The 14,897-nt window shown below is 35.2% G+C and overlaps 1 protein-coding gene across 1 annotated transcript in view; it reads right to left on the bottom strand.

Annotated features, from left to right (window-relative positions):
* The window catches only part of PDE3A (phosphodiesterase 3A), a 298,190-nt gene that overhangs the window by 19,569 nt on the left and 263,724 nt on the right, over positions 1 to 14,897 (bottom strand). The window contains exons 7-10 of the mRNA XM_090272895.1: positions 11,169 to 11,254; positions 8,914 to 9,068; positions 7,313 to 7,450; positions 604 to 715 (exon numbers count right to left, since the gene is read on the bottom strand). Of these exons, the coding sequence (XP_090129021.1) occupies positions 604 to 715; positions 7,313 to 7,450; positions 8,914 to 9,068; positions 11,169 to 11,254 (491 nt within the window). The remainder of the gene's footprint in view (positions 1 to 603; positions 716 to 7,312; positions 7,451 to 8,913; positions 9,069 to 11,168; positions 11,255 to 14,897) is intronic.

Here is a 14,897-nt window from a genome sequence, read left to right as displayed (position 1 = left end):
TGGATGCTAGTTGTGTCCTTTCCTTTGGTCTTCACATTTATTTCATTAAAAAAAATGTTTCTAATAACTTCTCCACAACTACTTCCAGATGTTTGTTTTTTTCTATTTTATTACTTAGACCATCATCCTACCATCTCTCTACCCCCAGCCAGGTCTGTCTTATATTGAAAATGTCAATAGTTAGTGATTTAATTCTGCAGATGCCAGAACAAAAGCTCAATTCAGCCAATGAAAGGAGTACCTTATAAAATGAGAAATAAATTGAACACTTTTTATTTAGCATACACTTAAATTGCACTTACTTTATGTAAGGCACTATTAATCTTTATGCTAATTCTATGAAGCAGATATTATGATCCCCATTTTACAGATAAAGAAATGAGGCACACAGAGGGTAGCTAAGACCCAGGCTCTCCTATAGCTGGTAAGTGAACGGACCAGGATTCTAACACAAGCTCTTGTCTCCTAATCACTATACCATGTGGCCATATGGCATGTTGACAATGTGTAAATCTGTGCTACCTGCTAATGGTTCAATATCCCATACCCACAGCAAATTAGATGGAGTTTTAAAGTATTATTTCATAAGTAACTTAGACTTACATGGAATTTCCCTGTATCCACTCTCCAAAGCATGAAAGTAGTTCATAAATTCCCTGACTGGAATTTTGAAAGCTTCAAAGAGGCCCATGTCTTCAAAAAGTCTGTATGATACCTGTAAAAGAGAAAGACACAACCTTATAAAACATTCCTGGGTGTGTGTTAGATATAAAAAAGAAAAATGATTTAGAAAAAAAAAATCAAATTAACTTATGGCCAATGGAGATACATATTGGGAACAGTCAACCAAATAGATGTCAAAGACTTCTATGTGCTTACCCCTTAAAATCCATGATCATCAGGGGTACATAATCTGTTTTTAAAGACAGAGACATATACCGAAGAACAATCAACCAAAAAAATTAGTATATCCAATAGAAACATATTAAGGCAATAAATTGTGTGTGATACCAATAACTGAAGCATGTTTACTAAATCGCTAAATGTATAATACATAATATAAGCACTAACAAAAAATGAAAGTTTTCCAAATTTTATATGTATATATAGATATCGATATATAAAGTTTTCCAGAGTATAAAAGATTCAGAGTTGTGTCTTAGTGAAGAATAAGGGAAAGAGTTATGAGAGAAACAGGGGTTGCTCTGACTAAACTATACAGAGAAAAAAAGACATTCTAATTCAGAATAAATAACACTGTCTAAACTATTTTTCCTAGAGTGTCTTCTTTCCCTCTGAATATCTATTCTCCATTCAATTTCTTTCACAGCTCTAGTGACTCAAATTAAGTGATTACCTTTGGATGTAACTGGCAGTTTTTGACATGCAAATGACGAAGAAAAAAAGGATAAAGGGACAGAAGGTAATGGGAGAGAAATGTTATTCTGGTGGCAGAGAGGAATACAGCACCTTTTAAAGTGACCTTACTTCAGGTCACAAAGGCACAGTGTTAGTTATAATTCTGGAGATTTTTAAAAAAGAATTAGTTATAATTTTTTAGCTGTATTCCTTCATACAATTATCTTGAAATATTTCCTCTAAAGCTTTGATACATATCTTCATAAATTTCCATCTTTTGTTATTGCCTTTAAATCTAAATTCAATATTTAAAAAATTATATATTCAATGTTTATCAGTATGTGATATATGTGACACATATATACATACCTAAAAGATTCATTAATTCAGCATACATCTATTCAGTGCCTGCTATGTTCTAAACAATTTTTTTATATATGAGGCATATACATGTATGTATGTGTATGTGTATATATATATAATAAGATTTATTCCTTCACGGAGCTTATAATCTAATAGGGGAAGGCAGTAAATATTAGACATAACAAGAAAAGTATATACTATGACAGAGAGTTGTATGTAAGTCATGAAAAAAGAAAAAAGGGATCAGGGATGGAGGATTGGGAGTACTCAGGTTTAGCAGTACTTTTTAATGTATGAGCGTTAGGATAGGTATATGCAAGTGTCATTTGAGCAAAGAATTAAAGGATGGGTACATGGACATATAAGGTAAGAATTTTCACATAGACTCAAAGCCAGTGCAAAGGCCCTGAGGTTTGTTTGCTATACAGTAGTCCCTCTATATATTGTGGTTCACTTATCGCAGTCTCACTGTATCGCAGGATTTAAAAAAATACTAATTATTTATCGCGGATTTTTCGCTATATCGTGGGATTTTGCGGTACTGTACGTACAAGTATGTTGTTAAAGTTACATAGGTTTAAGAGTGTAGAATATCCTTAAGAACATAAGTAGTGTTTATAAAAGTGTGGAAAAGGTTAATAAGGGAGTGGGAAAGGTTAATAAGGAACTGGGAACAGTTTATAAGTGTGTGGGAAGGGTTTATAAAGCCTTAAAATATATATAAATACTAAAATAAACGTAAGGTTCCTACTTCATGGATTTTCACCTATTGTGGGGGAGTCTAGAACATAATACCCGCAATAAGTGAGGGAATACTGTATTCCAGAAATAGCACAAGGACAGCATGGCTAAAGCAAATGGATAAGGACGGGAACAGAGTTGAAGCTGGAATTGGTGCAGTCTCGGTGTCTGACAGTCAAATTGACCATTATAAGGACTTTGAGTGAGGAAGGGAGCCATTGAAGGCAATGGAGTAGGAAAGTAACTTTAACTGACATATGTTTTAAAAGGAGCACTATAGTTGCTGGTTGGGAACAGAGTATATAATATGTATATCAACTTCTGTGGTTTTTAAAAACTCTGAATGGCAAGTATATTTAATTTGTACCCTTTTTCTGTGTAATATAATACCTCCTCTCTTTAAAAATGCAATAGAAAGTGAAATTTATGGTTTCTGTAATATTTAAGCTAGTTCTTCTTTTAGTTATTTCCCCTTTACTACTGCTTTAGATAATATTTGAGTTCTTATTTATAAGTACTTAATGGGTTTAACTATGTGTATTAGTTCAATAATAACACTAGCAACAATAACAGCTACTGATATATAAATGTACACATATGCACATACGCATGCTTATATATTTAGCATTTAATATGTGAGAAGGCTGCCTTAAATATTTACATATATTAATTATTTACATTCAATTAATACTCAATACCTTCTGAGGTAGGTATGATTAAGTATTAACATTTGAAATCATAAGAAACTGAGGCACAGAGGAGTTGAGTGACTTGTCTAAGATCACATTATGAGAATTAGAATTTAAGCCAAGCAATTTGGCTTCAGATTTTGTACTTTTAACTGCTTCAAATCCTTCCACCAATATTTGCAAAGCAATGCTATTAGAATGGCAAATAATTAAATTTTCCTCTTATTCTCTTTAAACATTTGAAAAATGAATGAAAAAAATTCAGACAACAGCATATTTTACAGCCTGATTTTAAAACAGGAGAATTTTTACCAAGAAGCTGTTAAATACCAACCACCAATAATCCAAACTCATAAATAAACAACACCATTACTAGATAAATATTGGTAACTGAAAAATGCAAGCACTATTCCAATATTTGAATAATATCCTTTCAAATTTATTAAAATAAACATGATAATGATCAAAAGGACAGGCAGTATACTGAGACCAAGTTGTTTCCACTGCACGTATGTCTCTTTTAAAGTCTTTTGAAGTTAAGACTTTTTCTGTGTAGTTTCAGCCAAAAGGTGATTTCTTGGAATGTTCAAGTTAATTCATTTCAGCTGTCCTAAATTCTTACTAAGATGAAAAAAAAAATGCCTTTTATACAGTAAAAATTTCAATATTTTTTCCCTTATAAACTCAAATCAAGGGGAAAAAAAACCCATAAAGTTCTATTTAGCAGTGCAAATAGAGCTGCACTTCCAAAAAGTTCAGTTTTGTAAATTGAAAAAATAAACAGTGATATTCAGGCCCCTGTCGCCATCTCCTCTGACAGCTGTCAATCTGTTCTCTGTATCTATGAGTCTGTTTATATTTTGTTAGTTTATTTTATTCACTAGATTCCACTTATATGTGAGATCATACGGTATGTCTTTCTCTGATTGCTTTATTTCACTTAGCATAATAACCTCCAGGTCCATTCATGCTGTCATAACAGGTAAGATTTCCCTTATTTTTTTACAACCACATGGTATTCCATTGTATAAATGTACCACAGCTTTTTTATCCACTCATCTACTGATGGACTCCTGGGCTGCCTCCAGATCTTGGCTGTTGTGAATAATGCTGCAGTAAATATGGGGTGCATGTAGTCTTTTGAATTGGTATTTCAAGTTTCTTAGAATATATTCCTAGAAATGGGATTGCTGGGTAAAAAGGCAGTTCCATTTTTAATTTTTTTGGAAACCGCATACTGCTTTCCATAGTGGCTGCACCAGTTTGCATTCCCACCAACAGTGCATGAAGGATCCCTTTTCATCCTCTCCAGCATTTGTTGTATGCTGATTTGTTGATAAAGGGATTAATCAAAAACATATACATAACACATAGACACATACAACCATGTGGTATAGCTAAAGGGAAAGGGGTGGAGTAGGGGGAAGTGGGCAAGTAAGAGGAGATGGGGATGGAAGGAGACTTTGCCTGGGGTGGCGGATGCAAGGTGCAGCATGCAGATAATGTTTTATTAGCTGTGCACTTGAAGCCTGTATGGTTTTGTGAACCAATATCACCCCAATAAATTCAATAAAAAAACAAACCAAAAAAAAAACACCCCAAAATAAAAATAAAACCCAGACAAATGAAAAATACTAATAATAAACAAACTAATTAATAACAGTAACTTAATAAGGATCATGCAGTTACATAATTATTTTATTTTTGAAAGGTGATTGGAAAGATACATTAATGAATTTTGTCAAAATCTAATGATCAATCTTCTCAGGTCAAGTTCCACCCTCCCAGTCCCTGCAGCTCACAGAACTTCGAGGGGAGACGGGCAGCTGCACTGAGACCTGGTTTGCTGCCACTAGGGCTGTACACCAGTTGTTACAATAACCGTTTTTTACTTGCTCTCCATTTGGAGAGTTTAAGAGATATAATAAGTGAATGCGTTTAACAGGAGCTAAAAAGTGTTGAAATCAAGGTAAAAGCCTGGACTTCCAATATGATATATATGCATTCAAATCATGGATCCAATATGTACCATGTGACTGTAGATGAACAATATAACCTCTTTGCAGCCTCAGTTTCCTCTTCTGTAAAATAGAGTTAAAAAAAAATAATTGCATCAAATTTACTGAGAAAAAGTAAATTGTAGATTTCTGGGGAGCCTGTGATGTATAAAACAAATACAAAACAAGGTGAGATTTTTCTCTCCAGTAAAAGACCTGCTGGCCACTGCCACATTTTCCTGTGGCACCTTTACAGGAAAAGTCACTGCCTCGGAGTCACAGCCTGCAGCAGGTTTCAGAAGGTGGAAGATAAAACCTCCCAGGAGGGACCCTAACTTGTAAGGCTAAGGTGGACTGAAGAAAAATGGCTGCCCTGAGTACTACTCAGCCATAAGAAAAGATGAAATACTGCCATTTGTGACAACAGGAATGGACCTTGAGAATATCCTGCTAAGCAAAATAAGTGAGTCAGAGAAAGCAATGATTTCACTCATATGTGAAACTCACAGACACGGACTACAGTACGGCGGTTACCAGAGGCAAGGGGGTGGGGAGTAGGAAAGGGCCAAAGGGGACAAATATATGGTCATGGAAGATGATTTGACTTTGGGTGGTGGGCACACAATGCAATATACAGATCATATAGCATAGAAATGTACACTTGAAACCTATATATTTAATTAACCAATGTTGCCCCAATATATTTAAAAATTATTTTAAGATATTAAAATAAAAAGAAGAATGGCTATCTTTAAACCTGTCCTTAAATCAGCTAGCATGAAAAATGTTCCTTAGCACTGAGGAGAATAGGAGAGAAGAACGGGACTAGTGACTCCTAATAAAAGAGCAAGGGCCATTTTAGCCCTTCGTGTGTTTACAGTCAGGAGAAAGTCTAGCAGAGGAGAAGGCTGCGTATACCAGACATGTTGTAATTATTCTGAGTTTCATATTCCATCAAGCACTTTAGCACACTACTGTTGTATGTGGCATGAACTGTCATGATTTTGACATGCATCTCATTTCCCCACTAGGACAAGAGTTCCTGTAAGGCAGGAACACATTTTTCTTCTTGAAGACCATATTAGTATTTGCTTGTGGAAATGAACAACAGAGGAAAAGGCCCTTCTATCTTCTTCCTTCAAGCCTTCAAGGATCAGGACTCTTCATCCTGAATCAAGTTCCACACCGCGATGATGGCTGAGAGGTCCCATCAAAGCTGTCTCTGATGTGTGGAGTAGAAATCAAGGTGACACGTGGCTGCTCCTCTACCGTGTTTCAGGGCATGTTACTGGCAATGACAAATCTGGGTTCTGAATTCTCTTCTAAGCCTTATATTAAGAAGTTTGATACGATTTAGTATCTCTGCTCTGATACTTATTCAATCCATAAGAACTCACCGAAAACATTAAAAAATAAGCTAAGTATCACTGTGTCATCCCCTTTAGTTAAGAGTGGATTTTGATATGTGTTCGATAATGGAGTGAATCCATTGTTTTGTTTTGCTTCTTGAGAACATTCAAATTCTTAATTTCTGTATTTTTCTCTGTCAGAGAAACAAACATTTCTTTATTTGGGAAATCTTGAAACTAGTCTAGTTTAAGGGAAAAAAATTAAAAGGCTTATTATGCAACTATAGTTTGCATTCTATATTTCTTATGATACATAAAGGTTGTTTCCATATCAAAATACAGAAAACTCTGTTTGGTGAGTTTCTCATAACACTGAAAGGGGTGGGGGGATAGATATTTCTGCATAATATTTTAGTTTTGAGAAGGCCTAAGCACTGTAATATTCAAAGATTAGAAAACAGTCAATGGAAATAATTGCAATAAATTAGTGTTTATGAATAGGGAGCTTTTCCCTTTTGAGGGCTTGTGTCGGTGTTTCTTCTGCTGAATTCTATGAATTTTAGATCACTTCTCCATCTTGCTTGTGTATCCTTGCCTCTCCCCCAAACATATATTTTACAAAATAAAGCATTTTACTCACTTGAATTGCCGATTACTTCTGTTACTGATGACCAAGGAACCTACAGAAGGTTAGGTACTAAAATTTCCTTTTTGCACCCAATACCCAGCTGGCATCAAGCAGGTACACAGCTGTAATCAATCAAGGAAGGCTTTTTTCTACATTTATAGTCATAGGTATGAATGTATTTCTTACTTGACTAAGAATACGGCCGCACTTTCTTCCTATTTTTTCCACCAAATCAAAAATTGGAAAATTCCAAGTATTCAGCTGTTCCATAATTGAGTTCAAGTTATCCATGACAAGAGGTTCAGGGGCTAGAATTGGTTTGTCCTAGAATAAAGATGAAAACATTTTAACAACATATAGTTTTTCTACAAAGTGATTCATGCTGGTACATGACTGAGTTTACATGGAATAAAGGACTTAAAACTTCAGGGTGAATGGGTGATCTTTAAGAAAAAAGTTGAGATGCACAAGGCATTGGCCTCAAAGTAAGGAGAAAAGCTCCAGATGCTGCTTCAGACCATGCATTTTGTGTTATTAGGTGCCTGCTTTTGCTGGTTCATACATGCTACCGCAAAAAAAAAAAAAAAAAAAAAAAAGAAAAAAAAAGATTCTTCTGTAAGTTTACATAACTGCTTTGGAGTTTACTTTGAGAGTCCTAAATAAAGGGCTTCAGAACACTTTGATATTATATGTAAATTTATCTTTATATGTTTATGTAAAATTTTCTGTGATGAGCATTCCTGGCTTATATTGGACCCTCAAAGCAACTCATGAGTGGGGAGGGGGAGTTAATCACTCCTGCTTTAATTGGCTAAATTTGCATCACTGCTTCAAAATTAGCATTAATCGTGCTGAATGACAACAGCCACATTTTTCAGGGATTTTAACTTAATTCCTGTGATGCATGGTTTTCAAAGAAACATGGACTGTATCAATGTATAGACATTTTATAATTGATCTCAAATGAGGACAATCTTAAGAGTACATTTACTAAAAAAATAAAAAATAAAAGATAATGAGGATAAGAAAACATAAAATTTTTTTATCTAAAAATCTCTTTGATTTAAAAGTATAAATGGTAAATCAGGTTAAAGAAAAATGAAAATAGCAATAATTGATAGTCCATTTTTTTTCACTATTTGCTGCCTCCCCAAAATTAACTTGACTCTCAAATATTCTTTAATCCCCTTTAAATGGTTTGCTTTAAACACACAAAATAAGTCATTATTAAGTGATATTTTAATGGGTAGCAAGTGTCGGATGTAAACCTGATTTAATAAAACAAAGAAAATAAATACTGGCTCACAGCTCACTTTTTAAATCAGGGAGGTGCTAGGAAAAACAAAAAACAAAAACAAAAAAAAAAAAGGAAGAAAGAAAAGAAAAGAAACCCAAAAAACAGCAGCTGCCCTGAGACAACCAATACATTTCACTTTGTTGACTGACTGATACTTATAAAATGTTATTTTACTGAAAGAGAAATTATTCATTTTTCCTATGCATACTTACACTTTTAGATTGGATTAAGAAATATTTACAGTAATTTGTGGAGATGAATAGCTATGTTTTTATTCACTCAGAAGAAGTTATTAAAATACCATAGGAATCATTAAAATATATGAAAAATTATATTCATATATATGGGTAGAGCTATAATGCATGTAAAACCCAAATGAAATAGATCTGTATAGCTAATGATTCAAGATGTATTTATTTATAATAAGCCAACCTCTGTAATAGAAACTGATTTCTCAAGTAAACAAATGAGGTAAGTGATATGGGGCTACCAAAAATATCATGGTCTCAGGTGCGTAGGTGCTACAAGCTGATGCTTTCCGCTGTGGCTCTCTTGGGCACTCGGCCTCGTCTTCATTCTGTACAATATCACTGCTATCGCTGTTGTTATTGGTTTCATAATCAGAGGTAACTTGAGCAGTGTCATCTGAAATCAAAAGGGAACAGATTGTTATGAAACTTGCAACAAAAAAAGGGTCCCATTTAAGTGAATATCCCTAAAATGCATATGGTAGATACAGTGTTCAGGAAGCTACTGCTCAGATGGGAGAAGGCATACATTTTTTAACCCAGTAAAATAGGTAAAATTATGACTTCATTTATGTGACATTAAGTCCTCAATAATAATGCTTAGATCAGTTCAAACCTTTTAAAAATCCTATGACCTTATATTTCTTCTTCCTTTATGCATCCCCCAACACACTAAACCAATGAGCAGCTGACTAAAACATCAACTCTTGAATGAGCACATGGGTGGGAGAAATTGATACCCAAGAACAAAATGGTCTAAGTAAATTGCCCAAGACACACAGCTGGTAAATTTTGCCACCTAAATTTGAACTCATAAAGTCTGACCCTAGTTCCTACACTTTTTACTTTTGATGAAATCTAGCTTTTTTTTTCCTTTATGGTTATTGCTTTCGTGGCCTCTGAAGTCTTTGCCTTCCCCTACATCACAAGAGTATCTTCCTGTGTTTCCTTTCAGAATCTTTACTGTTTTAGCATCTACATCTAGTTCTATGTTCCATCTCTGAATAATATTTCATATGATGTGAAGGAGGGAGTAAAATTCATTTTTCCCAATCCCGTTGGATTGCTTTGCCATCTTTGTTGGAGCTTTCCACTCTATTCTACTTGATGGAGTTTGCTGATCCTTATGCCAACACCACACTATCTTGATTACCGGACCATAATTCTTGAACTCAGGTAATGCACTCCTTCTAACTTTATTTTCCTTTTTCAAGATAGCTTTGGATATTCTAGGTTATACGTCCTCATCCATTCACTGGTTTTTCTTAAGTTGCTAGTGAATAATAGCTTTTGTTATGTAGCCTATTCCAATCAATAGTATCTTATAGAAATTTTCCAAGGACCTATTTTCTTCCATCTTTGTCATGCAACTGCTTCCATGTTAGAATCAACCACAGAATGAAAATATAATGGTCAAGTTTTAACCCCATAATTTCTAGAAAAGATAAAGAAGCACACCCAAAGGCGATATTTCTAGAGAAAGCACAAAGGTGATAAAGAAATATTCCCCGTATTGTATCAACCTCAATAGAATCAGAAAAGGTCAGCGACAGAGAAGAGAATACCTATCGTGTGTCATCAGAATGCTGCAATACCAGATAACGGCCACAAAGATAATTCTCTTTTTGTTTTCCCTTATGTTCCCTGACTTTGGATGTTGCTATAGAACTCTGCTGTCATAGGAGTATTTATTTATTTATTGAGTGTATATCAGGAAATGCTGAAAGAGATAATTAAGAATCATTCTTAGGAATTAAATCTATCACCCTAAAGTTTATACGCAGTTCATAGAAGGCATTTTTTCCCTACCTTTTAAACTTTCAGCACTAACAAAAGCAAGTCCCTAGGATTACATCGATGAACACAATAATAATTACTATACCAATGGCAGCAAACACTAATTATGTACAGTCACCCAAATACTATAATAAGGGATTTAACATGCTATAAGGAATTTAATTCCTACAACAATCCTGTTCGGTAGGTTCTATTATTATTCCCAGTCTACTAATGAAGGAACTGAGGCACAGAGATTACAAACTTGCAGGTAGCTGAATCGGGATATAAAGCTGGCTTGGTAGTCTGTGTTCTTATCCTCCCCATAATACTGCCTCAAGACAAAACTATGTTTTATACAAGCTTACAGTGATCTAAGCAGTGTCATTCCTCAGTGTCTATGATGGAGAGCTCTAGAGGATACCATCCAGTGGACGATAAAATAACATTTCTATATAGTTCTATAGATTTTATAAAATGTCTTCCTGTTTAAAAATATGTGTTGGGTACAGATAAATAGAAACATTTCCGACAGCTATGCACCCAATTTTTCCCACGATTAAGTTTAGGTAGTAGAATTATGAATGATTTTGATTTCTTTGATTGTCTTCTAAAATCGCTCATCTAAAATATCAGCAACATATGTTATCTTTTTTATCAGAAAAAAGGAAGTAGTAAAACTATTTCCATTTTGAGGGACAGAATTCAAATAAAAAGTTACCTGTTCTGCTCGGTGTCCCAACGGCTGTGCTGCTTCTCTCCAGGGGCCCATCAGAAGGGTTGCCTTGGGTGTATGGTCTGCCACAGCTGAGAAATATTGGAACAGCCGTGAGTGTACCTTCTTTTTGAAAAATCACAGGCATATGCTATCTAGGTGTACATTAAGATAGATAACAATAACCAAGTATTTCTACCTTCTACTTGTTTGACGTCGTCATTTTGTTTTATAAACGGATGCTGATGTGCAGTATACTGATTTCTTTCTTGTGAGAACATGACTGATACAAAGGATCAGAAGCTTCACTCCACTGTCATCCCTCTCAGTGTTCTAGACCATACTGGAGGTGAAACTACCAGTGACATTTTGTTACATTATTCAGAGAATCCTGCGATAGTCTGCTACGTACTTACAGTAGTGATTTTGGAGGTGGTCAGGTGTGTTTGGTCAAAAGTATCTCCCCCAATGGAATCCCTTTGTGTCTACGTAAGAACCTCATTACTAGATTTATTTCTATGGCTTAAGACATTTTATGTCCAAACAGCCCTTTAAGAAAAGACTGTATGAATGAAGAGAATAATAGTCGTCGTCGGCAGTCGTCCGTCTCGAGAGACGATGGTGTAGCTTCTTGAGAGTCTATCTGCACCGCCAAGAATGGTTGTGCAGTCCGACTCGGGAGTGACACGGTATCTGTCTCCTCCCGTGTTGAATCGACATCTTGTGATGACGCTGGAGTGTCCTCTCCAGTGAAGCTGAAGCTACAGAGCCTGGGCAGGGTGATATGGAGGGTCTGCTGTTGCCCATGCAGCAGACCCCCCCTCTCTTCGCAGCTGAAGGGTCCAAGGGAAAGACAGAGTCGATACAGCTTGGCTTCAGGTGCACCGCAGGAGTTGCCGGTGTTGACTACAACGTCAAACCGCCTTAGGGACTCCGGCTCCGGATTTTCTGTCGGGGTTTACTCCCTTAGCCTTTCCCCTGAAGAGGTATGCCGCAAGGCAGCGGAGGTTTTTTGGAATCAGAGTTTTCCTTCTCTGATGTGCTCTGACTGGAAGATCGAACCAGCGACACTTAGTTCGCAGGCCGACGCTCAATCCACTGAGCCAAACCAGCCAGGGGCAAAGAGAATAATAGTATATGAATATTATTTTTTGCCTCAAAAAAAATTTTTTTTCAGATTGATAAGTTACCTCTTAAGGCCCTAAGGAAATGAACGAAGAAAAAGCACATTTTGATGAAAGTTGAATTTAAAGTGACTGCACAGGATGCTAGTTGAGAAAAATAGGCCAAGGGGGTAGGTGTACTGTGGATACCTGAGGAAAAAGAAGGTACCTGCAATGTAGTACCTTAAACAGAGGAGCCTGGAGGATGTAGAGTACTTTTGCTTTCTCAACAGATTGGACTGTATTCTAAATTTAAAAATAACTTCACAAATGGCCTGGCAAGTTTCCCTCTCACTTATTTTGTTTAGAGACTTCATGGTTAGATTTTAATTCTGCATTTTGCTTCTGGGATCCTTCCTTCTGCCAAATATTACAAAGGGTTTCCAAGGGTTTGTTTGTTTGTTATTTAACCACAGTTTACTCACTTTAAAAAGAAAAGAAGTGATAGCTTATAATTTAATTAATATATCATCACTTTTATTTCCCTGACTTATGCTTATACATGTAATAGAGATAAAGACTTTCCAGTTACAGAATATTTTCATCCTAAGATAATTTATTTTTCATGACCTGAAGGTAAGTGAAAAAGCATCCCACACAAACTATTTCTAATTATGAAATCCCGTCAGTTTGATTTAGGGAATCAAAAGAAAATGAAAGGACCAACAAAAAAAGAAAGTAGATGCCAATGACTGTGCTTACATTCTTGAATAAAACTTAGTAGAAGCAGTGTGCATTAGTCTTAAGAGTTTTCATTGCAAGATAATACTTACGAGGAACATTTAAATTAGTAGTTCAAACATACTACCTCTTATGCCAAAAAAACAGCTTGTTGCATAGACATTACAGCAGCCAAGAGACTGGGATTCAATGCCAAACCCTTCGAGTTCAGCAGGGGAAACCACAATAATTAGTTGTGTGTTTCTGGAGCTCTCTGTGCCTACATGGGGGGTTGCCTTGAAGGCAATAATAAAACATGGTTTGAATTATAGATTTATAAAGCCCAAACAAATAAAACACACACTACTGGATTTATAAACATTACTGAACAAGTAGGCAGTGAAATTGCCTTGTTTTTCTCCTAAAGCTTTTATATAAAAATCCCATTACATTCTTCCTGCTAAAAATACAAAAACTAGACTGTGATGAGAAAAGCTATATAAGCAATAGATCTTTTCTGGACATCTCTCTCTCTTTTCTTTACAGGACTTACATCACACAGGCCCGGAGGCCTCAGTAGGGCAGTGTCCCTAGAAAAACAAGCCGTTCCAATGCTAGTACCCCACTGGACTTCACCTTGGCTCTGGATACACACCCCTTAAGGGTGTTCCAGCAAATACTAGCTCCATGGGTAGTTATTGGGTGTTAACCTAAAGAAATTGGTTCTCTGCTCAAATACACTCAGAAAGTGCTAGATGAGACAAAAATCAGGAGGTTTTCTTTCTGCAGAACCTCCCAGAGTTTTTAACAAAGTCACTCATGTTGTGAATTGCTAAAAGGAAGTAGGATATGTACGTCTGTATTACCACAGATCATGTCTTTCCTTTTTGTAGGGGAGAAAAGATAAGATTTATATCCTACAGAAATTATTTTATTAAAAAAGTTGTCAGAAAGGGAGCAGCAGAATAACTTTTAGATGATAGAAAAACTTTTTACTCTGGCCATGGCCAAACAAGCAAAAAAGATTTTTCCCTTTACAAATATTTGTAAAGAGAAAGTAGTTAAAAAAAAAAAAAACTGTAAAAACATTCATTTAATATAGTTTATAAAGAAAGAATCTGAAAATGAAGTCTGTGAAGCTCAAAACTGAAAATATTAATTAAATCTGGGTCTGTGAAACAACATGTGATATAAGAAGACCGACATGTAATTAATTTATTCAAACGGCTACTCATTAACCTTAGAAAAGAAATAGCATTTTATTCAAGGCACGCCCATGATTACACTCTGTTTGAAAACATTCAGCTCTTTTCTACTTATATAAATATTGTAATGCTTTAATATCAATTGTTAAACATGAAGCTACTACTGAAAAACAACACTATGTTAATCAGTAAGAGGAGGTATTTCTTTCTTAGTGACATGTTGGCAAAATAATTACTCTTGCCATGCTAAGCCCCTTTTTCTAACCCTCCAAGGAAAGACAACAACTTTGTAATTCTATTTCAACATAATAGATCAGATTATGCTTATTTGCATTCTGAGACCCATTTGAGTTCAGCTATAAAGAGCCATGTGCAATTTGCACATTTTTAAAGTGTTAAAATGGGAATTGCCAACTTAAGGTAAAGTGCCTTTAAAATTAATATAAAATCCTCACTGGAGAACAAGTAAAAAATATTCCAACAGAGTATCAAATTTTATTAGATTACTTGATATGATTTTTAAAAATATATGCCTTATGTATTTTCCATCAGTAAGCAAACAAAATATACAACTAATTATGTATGTTATCTCCAAAGATTAGCTGTATGGCCTGTAGGGACTCTGAACTTTCTATCAATAGAAAAATCACTGAAACATTAAGTTTCTATTATACCTATCAAACACAAACCACATTATCCTCTACTTC

This window comes from Furipterus horrens, unplaced genomic scaffold (genome assembly GCF_987537825.1).
Source record: "Furipterus horrens unplaced genomic scaffold, mFurHor1.1.pri manual_scaffold_4, whole genome shotgun sequence".
Classification (NCBI taxonomy): domain Eukaryota; kingdom Metazoa; phylum Chordata; class Mammalia; order Chiroptera; family Furipteridae; genus Furipterus; species Furipterus horrens.
The sequence above is the reverse complement of the archived record's forward strand: the minus strand, read 5'-3'. Positions and strand labels throughout refer to the sequence as shown.